Here is a 21,185-nt window from a genome sequence, read left to right as displayed (position 1 = left end):
GCGCTGCGTCGACGGCCGCCTGCCGCTCCAGCGGGCGCGCGCGCCGTACCGACGGGCGCGCCGCGCGCGTGCGCTCGGTCTGCTGGATCGCGCGCGCGGCCGTGTTCGGTGCGAGGTCGACGAGGTGCTCCATGACGTCGGAGAGCGCCGGCGGGTCGTGCAGGACCGCGGGGATGCACGCCTTTAGCTCCTCGCACACGAGGAACAGGACGCCGCCCTCGTTCGCCGCGAGCGCGTCGCTGAGGTCCGCGCGCTGCGCGAGGCACTGCAGCACATGCCGCGTCAGCGCGAGGCGCAGGAACGACGGGAGCGTCGTGCTCGTCACGTACATGCTGGGCCAGGCGCCCGGCGCGGAGAGATAGTGCGAGGCCGCATGCAGCGACACACGCAGCGCCACGTCTTCCTTGTCGTACGTGCCGAGGTAGATGTCGTAGTCGGATGCGTCGATCGCATCGTTCTCCGGCACGCGGCGCACCACGTCGTCGCCGAGGCACGCGGCGAGCATCGTGCGCTCGTCGTCGCGCTTCTGCGCGACGGCCTCGTCGCCCGCACAGAGCGACAGGACAGGCGCCCGCGCGTCGCCGGCGAGCTCGTGCAGCAGGACATCGAGCACGGCGCCCTCGCGAGCCGCCTGGGGCTCGCGGACGCCGGCGCTGCGCACCATGTCGAGCGCGCGCGCGACATTCTCGCGCGGGAAGCCCGCGCAGCGCGAGAGCTTGTCGATCGTCCACCGGTCGACGAGGCCCTCCTGCGAGACGCCGCCGCTCGCGGCGCCGGTGACAAACGAGTCGGACGACGCGGTCGGTCGCAGCTTCGGCGGCAGGTCCTGCTCGGGCGTGAACAGGACCATGTACTCGATCGCCGCCTCGCGGTTCGGCAGCGCGAGGATCGATGCGAGGAGCGGGTGCGCCGCGCGCAGCTGCTCGAGGGCGTCGGGCGACGCGTACTGGGCGCGCGCCTCCTCGAGCCACGCCAGCACCCGGCGCACATACGCGGCGCGCACGCCGAGGCGCAGGAGCTCGCGCTCGAGCGCGGGCGTATCGACGGCCATGTGCTGCACGCCGCGGTCGAGCGCGTCGACGTCCGACGCGACGGCGTCGCTGAGGCGCGCGCGGATCGTCGACTCGACGAGCTCGCGCAGGGCCGGCGCCATACGCACCTCGGGCGCCCGCTGCCACGCCTTGCTGAGCGGCGGCGCCGCAGGCTCGCTCTTCGCGGCCTCGCGCGCGGCCCGCGCCTTTTCGCGCGCGGCCGCCTCGGCGTCGCGCTTCGCGATGGCCTCGAACGGATCCGACGCCCACTTCCAGCTATCGCTCTCGGGCGCCTGCGCCTTGACCTGCTCGAGCTCCAGCCAGTACTCGCGTGGGCCCGGCGGGAGCACGCGGTGCAGGCCGAGCTGGTTGAAGAGGCGGAACAGGACGTACGTCGCGCCCCAGTGCTTCGCGTGCAGACTCGTCTCGCACTGGAGCCGCGCGCCCGGCTCTTTCGGCTCCATGCGCACCGTATGGGGATTCGAGCGGTCCTGCTTGTTCTCCTTGCGCAGCGTAATCACACACGTATACCCGTCCTTGCGGTGCACCGGCTCGACCTCGGGCTTGAGCCAGCCTGGCAGCTTCTGGATGCGCTCATACATGAGGTTCAGGGGGGTCTTGTACCGCGGGGGAAACAGCTGCGCCGTCCCATCCTTGTTCGTGCCTGTAGGCGGCGGCGGCTTGGCCCCGCCGCCCTTGACCCAGTCGGGCAGCGGCGCCGCCTTGGACGACGTCGCCCCGCTCGACTTGATCGCCGCATTCTTCTTGCGAGGCGGCATGGCAGAAGTGGAGATCGACTACGTGCTATACAATGTCCAGGCACGCCAGGTCGACACCGACACGCGCCTTCCACATGAGCTCCTTGTACCGGATGACCTCGGCCCACAGACTCTCTTCCCAGGACAGGTGGGCGCGGTCGGACGGGGCGGTAAAGGTGTCTCGGCTCGGTACGGCGGCGCCAGGCCGCGCAGGGAGCACGGGTGGCTGCGGCGCGCCTTCGAGCGCATCGGCGTCGGCGTGATCCTCCAGCGCCTCGTTGAAGACCTCGAGATCGTCGCGCTCCTCCTCCGTACCAGCGGGCCCCTCCGCCTCGGTCGCCGGGCCCTCCGCGGCCTCGGCATGCTCCGGCTCCCCGCGCGCGGCTTCCTCGGCTGGCGTCTCCTGGGTGTCCTGTGTCTCACTTTCCTTCGCCGTCTCAGCCGCCTCTGTCTCAGCATGCTCCTCGGTGGCCTCGCTAGGCGCCGCCTTCGCGTGCTCCAACGGCGCCGGCGCGTGTGCTGCCGTCTCGAGATGCGCCGCTTGCACAGACGGCCGAGGCGCGGACGGGGGCAGAATGCGCGTCTGCCCCACAAACTCCGGCTCTACCTTGCCCTCCAAGACAATGGCGCGCTCGAGCGTGCGCACAAATGTCCAAAAAGCGCACACCACGCGTAGACGCTGTAAGCAGTGGTGCGAGCACATCAGGTGCCGGCTTGTCGCGTGGTCCGAAAGGCGGAAGTAGTGTGTGGGGATGGGCAGCGGCTCGGTGCGCATGAGTGGCTCAGGGTCTTGCGAAAAGATCTCGTCGCCTTCCCTGACCTCCTGTGACCGGTCAGACGGCGCGCCTGACTGGCCCCGGTCCAGTCCGCGGCGCAGCGACTGGAAGATCGACGGGAGGCTGCGCCGGCCCTGCCCGTCCTTGAGCGGATTCGGCCATGAGCTGGACGGCGCCGAAGCCCCGGGCAGCAGCGCCGTCACATTCAACAGAGGCGCGCTGCACAGCGAGCACGACGCGGGAGGCAGCGCGCCATACTCGGCGCGCAGCGCCGCCTCATCGGGGATCTGCCCGCCTGGGAACAGCGGCTCGATGACCACATCGCCATCCATAATGGCGCTCGTCGCCTGGCGGCGAGTCAGCCAGTTGAGCCCCGGTGCATGGCTCAGGCGCAGGCACGGATCCGCATCCTCATCTTGTACGCGCCGAAGAAACGGCAGCGTCGTCTGGGACGAGAGCTGCACCAGGTGTTCGGCCGCCAGCGGCAGGTGGGGGTAGTCGCGGTGCCGCAGCACCGAGCCCGACTGGTGGACCGATGGCGAGACCACGCCGCCCGTCGTGAGCGACGCTGAAAGGGGCGCCAGCGTCGTCCAGTCGACGCCGCGGCGGTGCATGTCAAAGTAGGGTGCGAGCTGGTCGTGCAGGCCGCGCAGATGGCTGAGGAACTGCAGGAATTCCACATAGGCCGGGATATTGACCGTGATCGTGGGAGGCGCCACAGGTGGTGGGGGCGCTGCCACGGCGGCCACTGACGGCGACGCGTCGGGGGCACGGGCCCGCATAGCATCGACCTCGGCCTGCAGATTCTTGAGCACCTCTTGCTGGTCCTGCATGATCCGCTCCGTGTCCCGCAGACTGACCTCCAGCTGCTGGCTCTTTTCCTCGGCCTTAGCGCGCGCAAGTCGCTCCACGGCCACCATGGAGTTCGCCTCGTTGAACAGCGCAGCGCTGAGCTCCTCCAGCTCCGCTTCGATGCGCGTCTTGTCACTTTCAGCCTTGCCGCGCTGCGCCGTCTCCTCGACAACGCGCTCCATCATGCGCTGCATCTCAGACGTGACATGCGCCTTCTCAACAAGCAGGCCCGTGTTCATCGCCGAAACGTACTGGTCACGCTCCTTGCTGAGCTCCGCAAGGCGGGTCGTGTGGACAAGAATGCGGTTGTGTGCCATACTCAGCTCGTCCTCCAAGTCCGACATGCGGTTGATCGAGTCGACCAGCTTGGCATTCAGACCGGTGACCTGGCTGCGCAGCTCCGCCTCGCGCTCCTCGGCAGACATGCGCTCCAGCAGGTCGGGCCGAGGCTCGGGCTGGGGCGCCTCCCCAGCGGGAGGCGGCACCGCCCCGTGGTCGTCCGCCGGCGGGGCTGGCGGAGCGCCCGTCTCTTCGGGCACCGACACACCCTCCGCCTCGGCCTCTCTCTCCGCGCTATTCTCGCGGATCTCCCGAGGCGCGTCCACCGCCTCGGACGCCTCGGGAGAGGGTGCCCCTGTCGTAGACGCCGGCGCTGCCTCACCCGTCTTTTCGTCGGCAGGGAGTGCCGTCTGTGGCTCCTGCGCGGGTTCACTGGAAGTCGGTTTCTTTCGCTCTTGCGACGCGGCCTTGGCGGCCTGGCGCTGCTTCCCGCCCTTCGCCATCGCGGTCGCACGAAGCTACACCCGAGCCTAGGCACCATGCGGCCTTTCCTATTAGTCATCGTCCGTCCTACAGTTCACGTCCTCCACATCCAGCAGACGCGCCAGTTGCGCCGTCGAGGTATTGGCCTGCAAGTCAGTGACCTCGAACAGGGCCGAGGCCTTCGAGGGGCCATGGCTCGAGGACCACCCTTCCTTTCGTGCATATGCCGCTGCGCTGCGATCCAACAGCTGGTCTAAATCCGCGGCTGAGAGGAGTGGCTCGTCGTCCGATGCGCCGGGGCCAGCGACTTGCATCACGTGTGCCTCCAGGCCCTGCAGCCCCCCGTCGTCTTGGGTGTCCGGATCATGGTACCCGTCGTACGTAATGGGGCGGAGGAATTTGCCTTTCTGAATGACCACCGCCTCTAGAAGTCGCTTCGCCTTGGCCTTTTGCAGGATATCATGCTCAATAGTGCCCTGTGCCACCAAACGAAATACTAGCACCGGCTTGGTCTGGCCAATCCTGTGGGCACGGTCCTGTGCCTGTAGATCCACTTGCGGATTCCAGTCACTGTCGAAGAAGATCACCGTGTCCGCCCCCACAAGATTGATACCCAGGCCACTGGCACGCGTGCTCAGAAGGAACAGATCTCGGCCCTCTTTCCCCTCATTGAAGGCGCGCACCTGGTCCGCACGGTCCTGCTGCGAGGTCGTGCCATCAATGCGGTAAGGCTGCCATCCTTTCAGATCTGTGGCCCAGAGCTCCAAAATGTCCAGCATCCCTGTAAACTGAGAAAAGACAAGCACACGGTGTTTCCGCGCAAAGAGAGCATCCAAGAGAGTGTCGAGCATGCGCATTTTTCCACACACTCGCACCATATTGGCGTCAATACACAGCTGGTCGGTGCCCGGCACCACGGGCCAGTGGAGCAGGTAGGGATGGCAGCATATTTTTCGGACTTGCATGAGGGTATTATCGAGGCGCATAGCCCGCACTTCCTTGTCCGCCAGCTTGAACGGCGCAGGGAGGGTATCTGGGTCGGTCTGCTGCTGAAGTCGGCTCACTTCCTCAAGAGGAAGACTCGCTTTACGTGCAAGCAGCCATTCTCTCAGAGTACTGCTGAGTGCCCGATTGTACATGAACGTCTGTTGCAATGATAGGGGCGTGTACAGCAGGTACTCCTGCTTGGGTGGTAAATCGCGCTCGACTTCATGCTTGACCCGCCGCAACAGAAAGGGCTTGAGAATCTCATGGAGCTGTCTCACGACCCGCTTCGCCGTGTCGGTGCTCCAGCTGGCGAAGCCCGCGGAGATGGACCCATTCTCCTCACCCGCGTCCTCCAAGTGGAACCATTGCTCGAACGTAGCGAGATCATCAAATATATCCGGCAGGATGAAATTCAACAACGACCATAACTCCGCCAGGTTGTTGTGCAAAGGCGTGCCTGTGAGAATGAGACGATTGCTGGAGTCCAGCTGCTTCAGTTCTCGCACTAGCTTGCCATTCAGCTTCTTTAGGCGATGTCCTTCGTCAACGACCATGTACTTCCAAGATTGTCGCGCTAGAAACGGGCGATCACGAAGAACAATGTCATAACTCGTAATAATGACAGCTGCTTTCTTGGCCTGGATCGATTTTTGCATACGCACACGCTCCTGTTTCGTGCCATGATACAACAGCACCGGAATACTGGGTGCGAACCTACGTTAGGACATGCTCACACATACTTGGCAAACTCGTCGGCCCAGTTAGACGTCGTAGACAATGGTGATACAACCAGAAAGGGGCCTATCACATTCTTCTCATACAAATGGGCTAACAATGCAATCGTCTGGATCGTTTTCCTGGAGTCAGACGTCTCTACAAACCCCAGGCCCATCTCATCAGCTAGGATGCCATTTAATCCGTTCTCGTACAGACTGGTGAGCCAAACAAGCCCGTCCATCTGATAGGGCTTGAGCTTCGCGCCAGTCAATAGAGAGGGCTGTTCACGTCGAGCCATTTCCGTCAATGATGCGGGCCCCTCGGTGCGCGCGCGCTTGGCGGGGGGAGCCGCCTCACGACGCTTCATAAGCTTGTCACCCATAACGCGCGAGTAAATGCTGGACCTCTGGAGCAGAAGATCTAGCTTCCTGACCCGCTTTCGTCAGTTTGAGTTACGCACTTCATCCTGCTCAGACGCTGCCGCCCCCGACACCAAAGTCGCTGCCATAAAGAACATCACGACGCGTCGCGTCACGGTAGAGTTTGCTGACTAATTAACTAGAGAACATCGTCTCAGACCAGCGCCGCCAGATGTCAGTCGGCGGCAAGCGATACCCCGAAGGGTCCTGTGTCGAGATAGAGAGGGGCATAGGCATAGGTCGCATCCAGTGCAGTTCCGTGGTAGTTAGGTTTGCAAATGCATATCGAGGTGGCACACCAGCCATACTGCGCTTCTTTTCTTGCATTGGCGGCTGCTTGGCCCACAAAGAGGCCAAATATTGCCTGTCACTCAATTCTTGTGGCGTTAATTTAGGCGCAGGTGGGCGGCCTCTTTTTCGTATGGGTTGTGCTTCAAACTTGATGCCCTGCCGGTAGGCGGGAAGGCCAAGCGAGAGGAGCCTCGTACGGTATAGATCCTCATTGGACTGCCGTGGCGCAAAAGATTGGTGAACAGGCCCGGCTGGCGGCGTCATACTCGCAGGTACTTTATTTCTTGTATGTTCCACAGATTCAAGCTTGCGCTTAGATGCAGACTCTGGCTTGTTGACTTTGACCTTGTGTGGGCCCGGTGGTCGAGGTTTCGTGACCTGCTTGGCGGGTTGGATGGCAGCGTTTGGCACCGGCACATCTGTCTCTTTATGATCCTTTTTGTGTAGAAACTCGCCACTTTGTACCTTTTTTGCGATATCATATAGATTGCGCTTATCCATGCGCTGTTCCTGGGACATCGACAGTGATGCTCTTCGACTGGGACGTCTGTCGCGACCCTGGTCCAGAGATTGTATAGCATTGAGAATGGTAGTCACTGCATGATCAAACTTTTGTGGGGGAAGCCCAGAAGCCCGTTGCATGTCCTGTCGGGTGATTTCTGAGTTGCCCAGTCTGGGTGAGAAGGCTCCACGTACTTGTCGGCCGCTAGCCACACACAGACAGCAGGAATGCCGACATGTACATCCTGCACGCTGCGCGCATTCCCTTGCATTTCCCATATATTGACTCGGTCCATGTACAGGCGTGCCTGATCACGTACATCACGGCAGCCCTTGCACAGAGCCACCAGAGGCGCCGCCATCGGTCGCGGAAGCGTAACACCTCCACAAAGCTCTGTCGGTTTCCGCTCGCCGCCAGATCGACGCACTGGGCGGCCGCCACAGCAGGCGCACGTTGGGTGTCGACTGCTAGAATGAAGTTTTACATCGATGATTTACCGGTTCTATTTCCATACCCTAAGATTTATCCGGAACAATATGCCTATATGGTCGATTTGAAACGCACTTTGGATGTCAAAGGACATGGTGTGCTAGAGATGCCGTCAGGGACGGGAAAGACCGTTTCTCTTCTGAGTTTGATCGTCAGTTATCAACGTGTATGTGTATGAAACTGACCTCAGTTCTATCCAGGCAGTCGCAAGCTTATCTACTGCTCACGAACGGTGCCAGAGATTGAGAAGGCGCTAGCGGAGCTGAAGCGTCTCATGGTCTACCGAGCTAAATACAACACGAAACCCCGTACCACTAGCGGAGAAGAGCCTATGGATGTGGATTCGGAAAGCAGCGAAGGCCAGATGGAAGACATTCTTGCTATTGGTCTTAGTAGCCGCAAGAATATGTGCATTCATCCAGTGGTGAGCCAAGAACGGAAGGGCAAGGTCGTGGATGCTAGGTGCCGAGATATGACCAGTGCGTGGGCCTGCGAAAAAGGGCGACAGAACCCTGGCTCTGTCGAATTATGTGACTTTCACGAGGTACGTCAGACTTCGCTCAAATCAGGAACTTGGAAAGCTGGAACCGGGCCAACTTGTACCACCCGGCGTCTGGACGATCGAAGAGGTGAAAGAGTATGGACGAGACAAGGGCATTTGCCCATATTTTGCGGTTCGCCGAATGATGCCCTTCTGTGATATTATCATTTACAGTTTCCATTATTTGCTGGATCCCAAAGTGGCCGAACAGGTTAGTAAGGAGATGAGCAAGGATGCAATTGTGGTGTTTGATGAAGCGCACAACATTGGTACGTACAAGAGTCTAAGACAGACAATGTATGCATAGAGTCGCTCAGTATTGACTTGACGCGGCCTGTTCTTGACAATGCGTATCGATGCATCAACCAGCTAGCCGATAAGGTGGATGAAGTGAAAAAGGTGGACGCAGCGAAACTGCAAGACGAATATCTTCGGCTGGTCGAAGGGCTGCAGCAGCAAAGCGATGATCGCGAAGCAGAGTCGTTCCTTGCCAATCCCGTGCTGCCGGATGATCTTCTTCAGGAGGCAGTGCCCGGCAACATTCGGCGGGCAGAACATTTTGTGGCGTTTCTGCGCCGTTTTGTGGAATACTTAAAGACACGTATGCGTGTCTTGCATGTGGTGGCCGAGACACCCGCCAGTTTCTTGCAACATCTCAAAGAAATTACGTTTATCGAACGAAAGCCACTGCGGTTCTGTGCAGAGCGCCTCCGTATGTTGGTGCAAACGCTAGAGCTTACGCGCGTTGACGAATATTCCGCGCTCCAGACCGTGGCCTTTTTCGCGACGTTAGTGTCAACCTATGACAAGGGTTTTCTGCTAATTCTGGAGCCATTCGAGACAGAGCAAGCTACTGTGCCCAATCCCATTTTCCATTTCACCTGCCTGGATGCCAGTTTAGCTATCGCTCCCGTGTTTGAGCGCTTTAGCAGCGTGATTATCACCAGTGGTACGATTAGCCCCTTGGATATGTACCCGAAAATGCTTCGCTTTGACACGGTTGTGCAAGAAAGCTATACCATGACCCTCACACGACAGTGTTTCTTGCCTCTCGTGATTACACGAGGAAGCGATCAGGTGGCAATTAGTTCCCGGTTCGAAGTGCGCAATGACCCGTCTGTGGTCCGCAATTATGGCAATATCCTCATTGAATATTCGCGGTGTATTCCGGATGGTATTGTCGCCTTCTTCCCATCGTACCTTTATATGGAGAGCATTGTGGCTGCATGGCATGACATGGGTATTCTGGATGAGGTATGGAAGCACAAGCTTGTGTTTATCGAAACGCCGGATGCTCCAGAGACAAGCATTGCTCTAGAGAACTATCGGCGGGCCTGTGACAATGGACGAGGAGCTATCTTGCTGTCGGTCGCGCGAGGCAAGGTCTCCGAGGGCATCGACTTTGACCATAATTACGGCCGCGCAGTGGTCATGTTCGGTGTGCCATATCAATATACCGAATCGCGTATTCTCAAAGCGCGTCTCGAATTTCTACGGGATAATTTCCGGATCAAAGAGAATGATTTCCTGACGTTCGACGCGATGAGACATGCAGCCCAATGTGTGGGACGAGTCCTTCGCGGCAAGTCCGACTATGGTCTAATGGTCTTTGCGGACAAGCGCTTTGCGCGCTCGGACAAACGAGCGAAGTTGCCCAAGTGGATCGCACAGTACATTGAGCCTGTCTTTAGTAATTTGTCGACGGACATGGCGATTGTGGAAAGCAAGCGATTCATGCGCACCATGGGGCAGCCGGTGCCCGAGGGCAAGAATGGTATCAGTCTATGGGACGTCGAAGATATTGAACGTCGTCAGCAGAAAGAGAAAGAGGCCTTCGAAAAGCTCATGCTAGCTGAGAGCGATGCGTGGGTAGAGAAACATCAACAGCAAGACGCCTCTCAAGAGCCGCATGCCCTGGCCGACGAGTTTGACGAAGAGTTTGGTACGGGCGCGGAGCTAGCTCAGGTGGCCGCGCCTTAAGGTCACTGCCGGCTCCACCTGTCACTGGCTGCCAGGCTGCTCAACCTGCAGCAGATTAGTCATCACTAGGTTAGAACGTGCAGTAGAAAATTGCTGAAAAAAAAATCGGAGGCCCGCTCGTATAAAGGGAGCGGAGGCCCCCATTTCTTCCATCGCTAGCCCGACAGCGCATTCATCTATAATGCCGCCTAAGAGTGCTGAAGGTACGGCGCATGTAGACGCCAAAGACTTTAAGAACTCGGCCGTTGCCGAGGCCGCCGCTGCCGGTCCTGAGCAGGAGGTGAAGGCCGCCCTGTTCGACGAGGCCCAGCTGCTCTCGACGGGTGACAAGAAGGCCGCCGTCGAGCTGACCAACCTGGTCAAGATTGAGGGTCCCTTTGCTCTCCGCAACCTTGGTATTGAGGACGTGATCAAGAAGGGTCTTACGGACAAGAAGAACGCCGCGGGCCGTGAGGGTGCGGCGATCCTTCTTACCACCCTGTTTGAGGAGGGTGTCGGCCACGAGGTTGAGCCCTTCCTGATGAACGGCCTCTTTGAGACCCTCGTGGAGGCGATGGGTGACAAGGAGAAGGTTGTCCGCCAGCGTGCTGAGGACGCTCTTCTGCTCGTTATCCGCAACATGGCCACCTGGGGTGTGCCGCAAGTGATGAAGACCCTGCTTCACCAGATGCGCACTGCCGGTAAGTGGCAGGTGAAGATGGGCTGCATCCGCCTTCTCGAGGAGCTCGTTCAGATCTGCCCTGACCTGGTGGCCCGCATGATGACCGACATCATCCCTGTTATGGCGGAAGTCATCTGGGACACCAAGTCGGACGTCCAGAAGTCGTCGCGTGCCGCGCTCGAGAAGCTCTGTGCTCTGGTGTCGAACAAGGATATTGAGCGCTTCATTCCTGCTCTGATCCAGTCGCTCATCCACCCCGTCGAGGAGGTGCCCAAGACCATCCAGCTGCTTTCGGCCACCACCTTCGTGCAGGAGGTCGACTCGCCGACCCTGGCGCTGATGACGCCCCTGCTGTCGCGTGGTCTGAGTGAGCGCCCGACTGCCACGAAGCGTAAGGTGGCCGTCATTATCGACAACATGTCAAAGCTTGTCGACAACGAGCGCACTGTGCGCCCCTTCCTGCCCAAGCTGCTGCCTGGTCTGATCAAGATCGAGACCACCATGTCGGACCCTGAGGCCCGCAGCGTTGTGCAGCGCGCTATCAACACCCTGCGCCAGGTCGGTAAGGTTGAGGGTGATGGCTCGAATGTCAAGCCGCTCGAGGACGTGGACCTGGACAAGACCCTGGAGCTCGTTACCAAGCAGCTCCAGGAGAAGCAGCTTGACGGTCCCGAGTCCCTGGTGCACTACATTGCCCAGATCGTGACCAACATGGCCAACTACCGCATGTTCGAGACCGACGAGTGGCAGAACGCGCTCACCCGCTACCTGCGTCTCCTGCGTCCCTCGGACCAGCAGAAGTCGGAGGCCATTGTCGGTGAGCTCCTCAAGGCGCTGGCCAAGAGCACCGGTGAGGAGGTGGAACAGTTCGACGACGAGGAGGAGGGCGAGGACCTGTGTAACTGTCAGTTCTCGCTGGCCTACGGTGCCAAGATTCTGCTGAACACCGCCACCCTGCGCCTCAAGCGTGGCCACCGCTACGGTCTCTGTGGTCGTAACGGTTCCGGTAAGTCGACCCTGATGCGCGCCATCCAGAACGGCCAGGTCGAGGGCTTCCCGTCGCCTGAGGAGGTCCGCACCTGGTACGTCGAGCACGACCTCGACGGCTCGGAGGGTGACATTTCGATTCTGGAGTTCATCCTGCAGGACAAGCGCCTGAACGTCGACCGCGAGTCGGCCGCCAAGACGCTGGCTGAGATGGGCTTCGACGAGCAGCGTCAGGCCGGTCCTATCACGGCCCTGTCGGGTGGTTGGAAGATGAAGCTCGCCCTGGCCCGTGCCGTGCTGTTCAAGGCCGACATTCTGCTGCTCGATGAGCCGACCAACCACTTGGACGTGATCAACGTGGCCTGGATCACGAACTACCTGTGCACTACGAACGCCACCTCAATCATTGTGTCGCACGACTCCAAGTTCCTGAACGACGTGTGTACCGACATTCTGCACCTGAACCGCTTCAAGATCAAGCGTTACCCCGGCAACCTGGACGCCTTTGTGAAGCGTGTGCCGGAGGCTCGTGCCTATGTCGAGCTGAACTCGGGCGAGGACTACTCGTTCAAGCTGCCCAACCCCCCGCTGCTGGACGGTGTCAAGACCAAGGAGAAGTCGCTCGTGAAGATGCGTGACGTGGTCTTCCAGTACCCCGGCACGCCGGCGCCGCAATTGCGTAGTATCTCGATGCAGCTGTCGCTGTCGTCGCGTGTGGCTGTGCTGGGTCCCAACGGTTCGGGTAAGTCGACGCTGGTGAAGCTGGTGGTCGGTGACACGGAGCCCAACTCGGGTGAGCTGTGGAAGCACCCTAACCTGGTCATTGGTTACGTTGCCCAGCACGCGTTCCACCACATTGACCAGCACCTGGACAAGACGCCGCTGGAGTACATGCTCTGGCGTTACCAGACCGGTGAGGACCTGGAGGAGCACATGAAGGCTACCCGCAAGCTCACCCCCGAGGAAGAGGAGGCGATGAAGCACGGTGCTGTCTACGAGCACGAGGGTGTCAAGCGCATCATTGACGACATTGTCGGCCGTAAGAAGCTGAAGAACTCGTTCCAGTACGAGGTGTCGTTCAAGAACATGAGCTCGGCGGACAACCTCTGGCTCAGCCGTGACGAGCTGTTGCGCCGCGGCTTCGAGAAGAAGATCATGGCCGTCGACTCGCGTGAGGCGCAGAAGGCCGGTATGCTTCGTCCTCTGGTCCGTCGCGAGATCGAGAAGCACTTTGAGGACTTTGGTCTCGAGCGTGAGTTCACCTCGCACAACACGATGCGTGGTCTTTCGGGTGGTCAGAAGGTCAAGGTCGTGCTCGGTGCTGCGACGTGGCGTATGCCCCACATCATCGTGCTGGACGAGCCGACGAACTTCTTGGACCGTGAGTCGCTGGCTGCCCTGATTGCTGCCATCCAGAACTTCGAGGGTGGTGTGGCGATCATCACCCACTCGCAGGAGTTCTCGGAGGGCACTTGCAAGGAGATCTGGCGTATGCAGGACGGTACCCTGCACGCCTCGGGCCACAACTGGGTCGAGGGCCAGGGCTCGGGTGAGCGTATCGACAAGAAGAAGAACGACGAGGAGGAGGTCAAGTTCGACGCTCTCGGCAACAAGATTGTCGAGGAGAAGAAGAAGAAGAAGCTCACCTCGGCGGAGGCCCGTAAGGCCAAGAAGGAGCGCATGGCCCGCCGCAAGCGCGGTGAGGAGGTATTCTCGGACGAGGAGCTGTAATGTGCTTAAAACCATGTACTGCGTAGCCGAATTCTGTCGCCTCGATAGTGACATGTAAGCAATGCCATGGGTTTCTCTATATCATAGGAATATGACGAGGGCGAGCCAATACGAAAAGAGGCTCCCCAGGACAATCCCGCCCGCCGTGGCCGCGACATGCCCTCCCTGTGGCGCAGGGGACGGATTTACCTGCTCCCACAGATGCTGAGAGTACCTGCCCCAAGCACGCAAGTAGGACATCCAAGCGGCCAGCCAAGATGGCAGACGCCACGAAGAAGAGGCGGGGGCGGAGGCCGTAGCAGGGGCCTCTTGACCAGACAGCAGCCGCTCCAAGCGGGCCAGGCGGGCATCCACGGATGTGACAGACGCGTGGATACGGTCCCGTGCCTCCTCTTCGCCTGCAATCAGGCGTCGTTCAAGGGTCTGCGCAAGTTTGCGGCGCTTGTACGGCTCCACGAGAAACAGAGCGAGAATGAAAATCAGCACGTTGAGTACGCCCAACCCGATACTCACGCAGGTGCTGACGCTTCGCACACGGTCGCTCCACAGGTGCTCTTCGTGGTACCGGCGCATGACGCAGCGTATGAGATCGTCAAAGCCACGCTGCATTTCGCGCTCGGCATGCTCATACGCATGTTGACTGCTTTCTTCCGCTTTAGCAAAGCTGTGTTCCGAGTGCAAGAGCTTGGTATATTCTAGCAGGTCGCTGTCATTCCACGTGGGCTTGCGCGAGAGAATGTCATTGACCTTGCGCTGCAGCGCGGAGCGCTCCGCGACAGCGTCAATATACACGCGCTTGGCGTGCTCCTTCTCCTCTTGGAGCTCCGTGAGTCGATCGGCTGTGGTCAGGGATAGGACACATACACTGCAACTGCACCTGTTCCTTAAGCGCATGGATCTCTGTATAGCCCGAGTAGTCGTTCCACTTGTGGCTCAGCTCGCTGAGCCGACTGCTCGCGACTGGCTTCGTTTTCTCGACCCAAGCGTGCAGCTTGTTTTGCCACGGCTGCACGAGACGCTGCATCAGCGACGGTGGGGACGACGAGCTGTAGCATCTCGTGGATGATATCTGAGGCACTGGAGCCACGGGCCTACCGTACACAACACATGGCCGCAGACGCGCCAGGGACCCGCCCCACTTCATGGCGTGTGCAGAAGGATGGGGCACGGACGCTGCTGCACCGCGTGGCACCACGTGGCCTGTGTTGGACGCGGCGCGGCGGCGCGTCGACGTCGCGCGATTGCCACCACGCTGCCGTCATGTCGCAAGCCATTCCGCTCACCAACTCCTCGCAAATGTCCAGTCGGGCCAACCAGGAGGTCCGCATCATCGGACGAGTGATGAAGGTACGCGCAGAGAGACTCACTGCAGGTGTCTGGCGACATTCTCCTCCTGGAAGCGTCGGACCGCGGCACGGTGGAAGTCAAATTGCAGATGGTGCGTGGCCGCAGACTGACGCGGCAGGATCAGACGCCTACTTCACAATACGTTGAAGTCATTGGGCGCGTTTCGCGGACAGGTGACTCGGTCACGCAGCACGCCCTACTCTCGCTGGGGGACAACTTGGGTAGGTGCCTGCCACTCACCGCAGATCTCAGCTTGGTGGAACACTTGGTGGTCCTTACACCGCAATACCCGACCCTGTTTTCTGAGTAGGTACAGCTGTAGCACACGGTTCTCGAGACATGCTTAGTCAGGGAGCTTGACGTCCCGCCATCGTCTGCGAATGAGCCGCCTTCCAGACGACGACGGGCCGCCGCTCTCGGCGCGAGACAAGAAGGGCCTGACGTACACGCAGGAGACGCCGAGTTTCCTGCGCCGACTTCATGCGCAAGTGCGTGGGACGCACTTTGAAGATACCGCGCGGCGCGAACGCACGCGTGGCAACGACACAGACGATCCGCTGCTGGAGTGGATGGCGCCAGATGCGAGGCGCGCAGACCAAGGCAGAAGCAGAGAACGAGATGAATACCACAGCGATGACGATCTCGCGCATGCCCAAGTCGTCGTGCTCAAAGAGGGCAAGCATCTCACCAAGGAAGACTATGACAGAGAAAGGAGCCTAGCGCCCAACGCAGATCCTAGCGCTCCGCATACAGAGCGCACGACGCAGCCTGTGGCTGAGGCGGGCGGCGCCGCACATCAGCGCAAGAGTGCCTCGCGGATCGCTGGGCCGAGGCACAGCAAGACGGTGATGCATGATGCGAAGAAATGGATCCATGAGAAACGAAATGAGCTACGAGAGTCTACGCCAAAGGCCTCCAAGAAGAAGCGGGCACGGCCGCCCGGTGCTGGACTTAGCTTTAGTGTAGACGAGGAATAGGCTTCGAGCGAGCGACATCTCCGTGGAGCATATCCAGCGGAGGCAGATCGGCCGGCCAATCAGCGGAGGTGCGGCATGTAGCTTCCTCCGCTTTCAGAACTACGCGCCAAGCGTTGCTCTCGATACCATGTTGGATGGGTTTGTAGATATCCCTTCGCGCCTGAATGGCAGCGATCCATCACTGCCAAAGGCACATATTGATGAGATCACATACCCCACCATGCACCACCGCTCCGTGACCGAAAGCGAAGCATTCTGGGCGGAGCAGGCCATCGAAATTCTATCGTGGGATGTGCCTTTCCGCACGATCCACTACGGTGGCTTCGAGAAAGGTGACATGTCGTGGTTTCTGGAAGGCCAGCTCAATGCCTGTTACAACCTTGTCGACCGATGGGCGTTTGAGCGCCCCAACGACGTCGCGCTCATCTGGGAAGCCGACGAGCCGGGCCATCACCAGTATGTCACCTTTGCCGATCTCCTGACCCGCGTGTGTCAATTTGCCGGTGTCTTGACTTCGCTGGGCGTCAGGAAAGGCGATATTGTCGTCATCTACATGCCCATGGTGCCGGACACGGCAGCAGCGATGCTCGCTTGCTCGCGCATTGGGGCTGTACACTCAGTGGTTTTCGCGGGCTTTAGCTCAGAGTCACTGCGTGACCGTGTGCAGGACAGTGAGGCGCGTGTTGTGTTTACTACAGACGAGGGGCGGCGCGGTGGGAAGACGATCGCGACCAAGTCGATTGTCAACGCCGCGCTCAAGGAGTGCCCGACCGTGGAGCATGTCCTGGTCGCGAAGCGCACGGGGGCCGTGGATATCCCGTGGGTCGACGGCCGCGACAAGTGGCTGGACGATCTTGTGCAGATGCAGCGCACATACCTGCCCCCTGTGTCTGTGAGCAGCGAGGACCCGCTTTTTGTGCTGTACACGTCGGGCTCCACGGGCAAGCCCAAGGGCATCGTGCACAGCACGGCCGGCTACCTGCTGGGGGCCGCGCTGACGGTGCGCCATGTGTTTGATGTGCACCCTGGTGACCGGTTTGGATGTGTGGCGGACATTGGCTGGATTACGGGCCATACATACATTCTGTATGGTCCGCTGATGAACGGCACGACGACGCTGTTGTTTGAATCGACGCCCGCATACCCCACAGCGTCTCGCTACTGGGATGTTGTCGACACGCACAAGCTGACGCAGTTCTATACAGCGCCTACGTCGATCCGCCTGCTGCGCCGTATGGGCAGTGAGTACGTGGCCAAGCATGACCTGAGCTCGCTGCGTGTGCTGGGGAGCGTCGGTGAGCCGATCAACCCCGAGGCGTGGCACTGGTACAACGAGCATGTGGGCCGTGGGCACTGTGCGATTGTGGATACCTACTGGATGACCGAGGGCGGCTCGCACATGATCACGTCGCTGCCGGGAGCCATCAAGAGCAAGCCGGGGTCGGCGTCGAAGCCGTTCTGGGGCATCCAGCCTGTGCTGCTCGATCCACAGACAGGCGAGGAGCTGGAAGGAACGGACATCGAGGGTGTACTGGCCATGCGCAAGCCGTGGCCGTCGCTGGCGCGGACGATCCTGAAGGACCACCAGCGCTTCCTCGACACGTACATGCGCCCCTACCCCGGCTACTTCTTCACCGGGGACAGTGCGTACCGCGACCAGGATGGCTACATCTGGATTCGCGGGCGTGTGGACGACGTGATCAATGTGTCAGGCCACCGCATGTCGACAGCCGAGATCGAGTCGGCGCTGGTGGGCCACGCGGGTGTAGGCGAAGCGGCGGCCGTGGGGGCTCCTGACGAACTGACAGGCCAGTCGATCACGGCGTTCGTGGCCATGAAGCCGGACTATGAATGCGAGTCGCCCGAGACCCTGCTGAAGGAGCTGACTGGCCAGGTGCGGAGTGCGATTGGGCCGTTTGCGACCCCGAAGCGCATCATCGCCGTGGCCGATCTGCCCAAGACACGGAGCGGCAAGATTGTCCGCCGCGTCCTGCGCAAGATTGTATACAACGAGGCTGACCAGCTGGGCGACCTGTCCACGCTGCAAAATCCCCAGGTGGTGGACAATCTGATCGTACGTGACATGCATTGACACAGGCACAATTCGAGGCAGCGGCGAGCGGCCCGTAGGCGTCCGTAGCTGGGAAAGAACCGCAGGTTCCGATCGAGACCAATCTCATTGTGAAATACACACAGGCGACCGCCCAAGTTATGTCTAAAGCTTTTCCAGGTAGGCAAGGACCTTGTCGAGGTTAAAGTTCGGGTCCTCGGGGTTGAACACCACGGCGTCTGGGTGAGCGGGCGCGCACGTACCGTTAGCCGACGGAGCTGGCGCCTTGGCAGCCTGTAGCTTGGCATATTCTTCCTTGGCCTTCTTGATCAGGTCTTCCTGGTGCTTCGTGGCCTTCTGGTGGATGCGCTCATCGTACTTGGCCTGCAGCGACCGACGGTGCAGGATACCGTAGGCGATACCACCGACGAGGGCCGAGTAACGAACGACCTGTACGTCAGAACTTTGATCGTAGCTACGCACATTCACAACAGGCGAGGGCGACATGGTAGCTGCGCGGCAACAATCAGCGGGCGTCGAGGGCGCTGGCGATCCCAGCGCGGCGGCCTCTGCTTATACACCAGCTCGGTTGGGCCCGGCACGCGGTCTGCACGTGATGTAGTTCTCCGCAGCTGGTTTTTCTTCTCGGCTACCTAGTAGGCCGACGTGGAGGAGGTGCTGGCAGTCTCACACTCACGTCTTCTCGTCTCATCCAGCATGGTCGTTGATCAGGAGAAGCTCGCGAAGCTGCAGGCTGCTGCCCGCACTGGTGGCAAGGGTGCTCCCCGCCGCAAGATTGTGAAGAAGCCCAAGGGTGCCGTCGCTGGCGGCGAGGACACGAAGCTCCAGGGCGCGCTGAAGAAGCTGGCCGTGCAGCCCATGACCGGCATTGAAGAGGTCAACATGTTCAAGGAGGACGGCAACGTGCTGCACGTGGCCAACCCGAAGGGTGCGTACGTGCATACTTACAGCCAGTGCATGGTGCCGTGGCGTCCAACACGCTCGCCGTGTACGGCAAGGCCCAGGACAAGGAGCTCACGGAGCTGGTGCCCGGTATCCTGTCGCAGCTCGGCCCCGAGTCGCTCGCGAGCCTCCGCAAGCTTGCGGAGAGCTACCAGGCGATTAGCGCCCAGCAGGCCGGCGCGCAGAAGGGCGAGGATGCCGACGGCATCCCCGACGTGGACGGCAACTTTGACGAGGTCGACGGCAAGGCCCCCGAGTCGACGGAGGTGGACCAGCTCGACTAACTCTGCCAGGAGCGCACACCGGTATGGCCGTCTGTGCCGCCGTAGAAAAGCCGTGTAGCACCCTCGTATCTCCCTCGCAGCGAGCGCTGTCGCATGGGTGCGTCTATCGTACATCTACTCGTCGGTGCGCGCCACCTTGGCCTCCGACGTGTCGGCCTCCGCCTCGTCATCGGCGCGGGCGCGCTTGGCCGACGGCTCAGGCTCCGGCGCAGGGCCAGCACGCTCGGCGTGCTCCGTCTCGTAGTACTCGCCATCGGCGCCGCTGGGCGCCTTGTGCGCATCGATGGCGTCCTTGTCTTCGCGGTACACCTCCTCGCGGCGCTCGTGGCGCTCGCGCTCACGCTCCATCGCCTCCTGCCGCTTCTTTTCCTCTTCCTCGCGCAGCTTATTGTGGCCCCAGCCGCCGCGGCCGGCATCGTATTCCTGGCGGTACTCGTCGCGCACCTGGCCGCCAGAGCGCCCGCGGCCGTACTGGCGACCGTCGCGGTAGCCGGGGTCCAAGTCGCAGCGGATAACACGCTCGTCGAGCTTGGTGCCCGACACGAAGCGCATGCAGTCGACGGCCTCCTCGTGCGTATAAAATCTAGGTCAGTGGCCCCCACGTACTCGACGAACGCGAATCCACACGGCGTCTTGGTGTTGCGGTCGAGGCCCATGATAATTCGCTTGATGCCGCCGCCACCTACGACGTGCGTAACGCGCGCAAAGAGCTCGTACATTTGCTCCTCCGTCGTGTAAAACGAGAGGTTGCCAATGTACAGCGTCGAGCTCTGTGCGATCGCCATCTGCTGCTCAATCGCCGAGCTTCGCGCGCGCGAGTCGCGATCTGCGTGAGCCGCCGCAACGTACATGTGCTTGGCGCATTCAGGTGCTCAACAATGTGCGACATGGCGGGAGCCCAAGGTGGGTGGAGGAAATTCGCCCCATTGTCTCCATGGCGCCCGCCGCGGAGGCGTCTGCCGACGCCGCGCAAGTGCCGCTGGCGGAGGCGACCACGTCGCTGCTGGCCACGCAGTACGGCGCATGGTACCCGTGGCTGCGGCACCACTCGCCCAAGGCCGTCGTCATCGACGTGGATGAGGTAGAGCCCGCATTTGCGCAGTGGCTCGACGCAGATGGGCTCGCCCTCTCGGACGCGAACGACGACCACCGCGCACCGCGCACGGTCCCACGCGACGACGACGCCGAGGTGCTCAGCGAGCCCAGTGACGACGAGGACGAGCCGGGCGCCCACTTTCCGGCGCTCAGCGCGCGCATCGCCGAGGTCCTGCGTGACTTTGGCGCGGTCTTCCCGAAACTGAACTGGAGTGCGCCGCAGGACGCGGCGTGGATCATGCCGGGGCACACGCTCAAGTGCCAGACGCCGAATGACGTGTACCTCCTGCTCAAGTCGTCCGACTTTGCGATGAACGACCTTGCACAGCTGCGCGAGCTCCAAGCGGCGTGCGAGCGCGAGCAGCGCCCGGAGCGCCCGCGCCTGCAGCTCGTCCTGAAAAAGTGGTTCGAGATGCCGCGCTCGCACGAGTTCCGCTGCTTTGTGCTGGGCGGCCACCTCGTTGGCGCGTGCCAGCGAGACGTGACCTTCTACGAGCACCTGCAGGAGCCTGCCGTGCAGGCCCAGATCCAGCGCATGCTCGCTGCATGCTATCACACGCACATCGCGCCGCATGCGCCGCGGGACATCGTGTGGGACGTGTACCTGACGCGGCACCTCGACCGCGCTTTCGTGATGGATCTGAATCCGTGGCTGCCGCGCACGGACACCCTGCTATGGACGTTTGACGAGCTGCGCGCGGCGCCGGCGCTCGACCCGGTGCCGCTACGTGTGCTGACGTCGGCGGCGCAGGCGACGCAGGCCCTGCCGACCTACTCGGCGCACATGGTGCCGGCGGACGTCGTGGCGATGAGCCAGGGCCAAAGCATCGCGGCGTTTGCGCAGCAGTGGTCCGAGCAGATGCAGGGCGCCTGTGCCTCGTCCGACGAGGACGAGCCTAGTACCGCAGCGGCCCCTTGACGCGGGGGAAGCCCACGAGGTCCCGCACATGCTCGGTGTGCGTGACCCAGCTGAGCAGGCGCTCCA

The 21,185-nt window shown here is 61.1% G+C and overlaps 10 protein-coding genes and 1 pseudogene across 11 annotated transcripts; 5 read left to right on the top strand and 6 right to left on the bottom strand.

Annotated features, from left to right (window-relative positions):
* Window positions 1–46: 46 nt before the first annotated feature.
* Window positions 47–1,810, bottom strand: MSY001_3429 (annotated as a pseudogene). Its single transcript has one exon. A coding segment is annotated over exon 1 (1,764 nt).
* A 25-nt stretch (window positions 1,811–1,835) lies between these two features.
* MSY001_3428 (uncharacterized protein) lies at window positions 1,836–4,199 on the bottom strand (the record flags this gene model as incomplete). The annotated part of the gene is made up of 1 exon (XM_018885329.1): window positions 1,836–4,199. The coding sequence occupies one exon, from the start codon at window positions 4,197–4,199 to the stop codon at window positions 1,836–1,838; it is 2,364 nt and encodes a 787-aa protein (XP_018741901.1).
* A 51-nt stretch (window positions 4,200–4,250) lies between these two features.
* On the bottom strand, window positions 4,251–6,265 carry MSY001_3427 (uncharacterized protein; the record flags this gene model as incomplete). Its single annotated transcript, XM_018885328.1, has 2 exons — window positions 4,251–5,880; window positions 5,907–6,265. The coding sequence occupies 2 exons, from the start codon at window positions 6,263–6,265 to the stop codon at window positions 4,251–4,253; spliced, it is 1,989 nt and encodes a 662-aa protein (XP_018741900.1).
* A 2,083-nt stretch (window positions 6,266–8,348) lies between these two features.
* On the top strand, window positions 8,349–10,105 carry MSY001_3426 (uncharacterized protein; the record flags this gene model as incomplete). Its single annotated transcript, XM_018885327.1, has 2 exons — window positions 8,349–8,394; window positions 8,418–10,105. 2 exons carry the CDS (start codon window positions 8,349–8,351, stop codon window positions 10,103–10,105), a joined length of 1,734 nt encoding a protein of 577 aa, XP_018741899.1.
* A 181-nt stretch (window positions 10,106–10,286) lies between these two features.
* Window positions 10,287–13,484, top strand: MSY001_3425 (uncharacterized protein; the record flags this gene model as incomplete). The annotated part of the gene is made up of 1 exon (XM_018885326.1): window positions 10,287–13,484. One exon carries the CDS (start codon window positions 10,287–10,289, stop codon window positions 13,482–13,484), a length of 3,198 nt encoding a protein of 1,065 aa, XP_018741898.1.
* Window positions 13,485–13,565: 81 nt separating this feature from the next.
* On the bottom strand, window positions 13,566–14,508 carry MSY001_3424 (uncharacterized protein; the record flags this gene model as incomplete). Its single annotated transcript, XM_018885325.1, has 2 exons — window positions 13,566–14,323; window positions 14,349–14,508. 2 exons carry the CDS (start codon window positions 14,506–14,508, stop codon window positions 13,566–13,568), a joined length of 918 nt encoding a protein of 305 aa, XP_018741897.1.
* A 1,427-nt stretch (window positions 14,509–15,935) lies between these two features.
* MSY001_3423 (uncharacterized protein) lies at window positions 15,936–17,938 on the top strand (the record flags this gene model as incomplete). The annotated part of the gene is made up of 2 exons (XM_018885324.1): window positions 15,936–17,882; window positions 17,906–17,938. 2 exons carry the CDS (start codon window positions 15,936–15,938, stop codon window positions 17,936–17,938), a joined length of 1,980 nt encoding a protein of 659 aa, XP_018741896.1.
* An 85-nt stretch (window positions 17,939–18,023) lies between these two features.
* On the bottom strand, window positions 18,024–18,365 carry MSY001_3422 (uncharacterized protein; the record flags this gene model as incomplete). The annotated part of the gene is made up of 2 exons (XM_018885323.1): window positions 18,024–18,097; window positions 18,122–18,365. 2 exons carry the CDS (start codon window positions 18,363–18,365, stop codon window positions 18,024–18,026), a joined length of 318 nt encoding a protein of 105 aa, XP_018741895.1.
* Window positions 18,366–18,575: 210 nt separating this feature from the next.
* Window positions 18,576–19,105, top strand: MSY001_3421 (uncharacterized protein; the record flags this gene model as incomplete). The annotated part of the gene is made up of 2 exons (XM_018885322.1): window positions 18,576–18,807; window positions 18,834–19,105. The coding sequence occupies 2 exons, from the start codon at window positions 18,576–18,578 to the stop codon at window positions 19,103–19,105; spliced, it is 504 nt and encodes a 167-aa protein (XP_018741894.1).
* A 114-nt stretch (window positions 19,106–19,219) lies between these two features.
* MSY001_3420 (uncharacterized protein) lies at window positions 19,220–19,994 on the bottom strand (the record flags this gene model as incomplete). Its single annotated transcript, XM_018885321.1, has 3 exons — window positions 19,220–19,688; window positions 19,712–19,931; window positions 19,955–19,994. 3 exons carry the CDS (start codon window positions 19,992–19,994, stop codon window positions 19,220–19,222), a joined length of 729 nt encoding a protein of 242 aa, XP_018741893.1.
* Window positions 19,995–20,039: 45 nt separating this feature from the next.
* On the top strand, window positions 20,040–21,119 carry MSY001_3419 (uncharacterized protein; the record flags this gene model as incomplete). Its single annotated transcript, XM_018885320.1, has 1 exon — window positions 20,040–21,119. One exon carries the CDS (start codon window positions 20,040–20,042, stop codon window positions 21,117–21,119), a length of 1,080 nt encoding a protein of 359 aa, XP_018741892.1.
* Window positions 21,120–21,185: the final 66 nt, after the last annotated feature.

Source organism: Malassezia sympodialis, genomic scaffold (genome assembly GCF_000349305.1).
Source record: "Malassezia sympodialis ATCC 42132 genomic scaffold, msy_sf_27, whole genome shotgun sequence".
Lineage (NCBI taxonomy): Eukaryota > Fungi > Basidiomycota > Malasseziomycetes > Malasseziales > Malasseziaceae > Malassezia > Malassezia sympodialis.
The sequence above is the reverse complement of the archived record's forward strand: the minus strand, read 5'-3'. Positions and strand labels throughout refer to the sequence as shown.